The sequence below is a fragment of the Mus pahari genome, chromosome 23 (genome assembly GCF_900095145.1).
Source record: "Mus pahari chromosome 23, PAHARI_EIJ_v1.1, whole genome shotgun sequence".
Classification (NCBI taxonomy): Eukaryota; Metazoa; Chordata; class Mammalia; order Rodentia; family Muridae; genus Mus; species Mus pahari.
Genome location: NC_034612.1, coordinates 27,709,579 through 27,711,326, shown reverse-complemented (window position 1 = coordinate 27,711,326; position 1,748 = coordinate 27,709,579). Strand labels below are relative to the sequence as shown.

Here is a 1,748-nt window from a genome sequence, read left to right as displayed (position 1 = left end):
CACACACACACGTTTAAAAATATTCGTTCAACAGTCCACGTGTGCCCATGGTTTCAAACAGAACCTGCGAGGGTGCAGCTTCCAACGCACTTTGCCACATCTTTCATAAGATCCTGCCCTACGGAATTAGGGGACATCTGGAATAGACTCACTCTCCCCCATGCCAGCATCACCTTCTTCAACATGAGTTCCCGAGGCTGGGGAATGTGGCTTAGTGGTAGAACATGATGTATGGGGTTCCTGGGTTCCTTAGTACGCCCCCCCCACACACACACACAGTGTCTCATCATGTAGCCAAGGCTAGTTGTCTGAACCTCCCGAGCGGAACCCAGGATTTCATGCATACTAGAAAGCACGCTGTCAACTGAACTACAGCCTCAGTCCATTTCCTTTCTCTCTCTCTCTCTCTCTTTCTCCTTTCTTTTTCTGTCCCTCCTTCCTTTCCCTACCCCACCTTTCTCTTTTGTGATATTGAGCACAGGCTACGGGAGCAGAGTCCCTCATCTTTAATTCTGACTCCATCCCGTGCGATACTGGGTATGTCACTTTGATTCCTTTGAGCCTACACTGCTGCCAACCCTCTCAGCATCACAGGAAGTCGTGCTGTTGAGCAAAATAAGATGAAGTCGTTGGCCCCTGGTAGCTCTCTACAAAAGCCAGCTACTATATCATCATNACCGAACTCCTCTTTCAACATCCTGCCTGCGAAGTTTTCCTACTCCGGGTTTAGGGAGTAGTGAGCGCATCTTCGATTACCATCGGTCCAAGCGCCCCCTACAGGCATTTGTTGACACCTGCGACTGGTATGCAGGGCAGCCGCAGAAGTTTCCTCCTCAGGCCATTGGTAGGTACTCTCTCCAGGATCCTTTCTACATATTTCTACATGTTTTGCCACCTCACGTCTTTGTAAGAAATTTTCGTGATGCCCAGACACTCAAAATCCAAACTCCTGACCTTGGCCTGTCATACCAGTTACTTGGANAGACAAGTCNCGAGGAGGATCAAAGGTCAAGGTCAACCTGGACTACAAAGGGAGTTCAAGGTTATTTTGGGGAACCAAGCAAACTTCTCTCAAAATGTGAGTGAAAGGTGGATTGGGGGCGTGGCTCAGTGGTCGAGCCCCCGGCCTAGAATCCCCCAGGGAGGGGCTGGGGGCGTGGCTCAGCGATAAAGCGCTGCTTGTTTGACACGCACAATACTCGGATTTTATCCCAGCCCCTCCCACCTCAAGCCCACAAACCCCCAAATTTCTTCAACTAGTTAAAGGTTCCCCCGCAACTGGTCCCTGTTCAATCCTCCACAGGATCTCTGTTCTGGCTTTGATGATCCATGCGCAGCTCCCAAGAAAGGCCGGGTCTACTTCCCTGCCTTACCCTCCACTCTGAAAAGACCTCTTTTCCTTGCATTAACCCATGTTTTACCTGTCTTTCAAGACCCAAGTCACATAGTCTAAAGTAAGAGGTCTGGAATTTTTTTTTTTTTCTGCAAAAAATCCATGGAGCAAATATTTTAGGCTTTGCAGGTTAAACAGCAGACACCAAAGAGTCAGGCCCTTACTATCCATTTCATCACCTGGCTTGTGAAAGTGACAGGTCAGGTTTTCTAGCCAGGCTGGTTTATGAACCCTGTCTATCCGGTATAGTACACCCAGAACACAGGGAGAGAGCAGCCAACAGAAAGCGTAGGGGCGGAATGCTTTACGAATGCCAGGTCCTGGGATAAGGGACCACCAGGCCAGAAGGGGGCGG

General features: G+C 49.6%; 1 protein-coding gene across 1 annotated transcript in view; it reads right to left on the bottom strand.

Annotated features, from left to right (window-relative positions):
* Positions 1-1,748, bottom strand: part of Tfr2 (transferrin receptor 2) — a 16,550-nt gene that overhangs the window by 2,118 nt on the left and 12,684 nt on the right. The window contains exons 9-10 of the mRNA XM_029533880.1: positions 720-774; positions 567-603 (exon numbers count right to left, since the gene is read on the bottom strand). Coding sequence (XP_029389740.1) covers positions 567-603; positions 720-774 — 92 coding nt within the window. The remainder of the gene's footprint in view (positions 1-566; positions 604-719; positions 775-1,748) is intronic.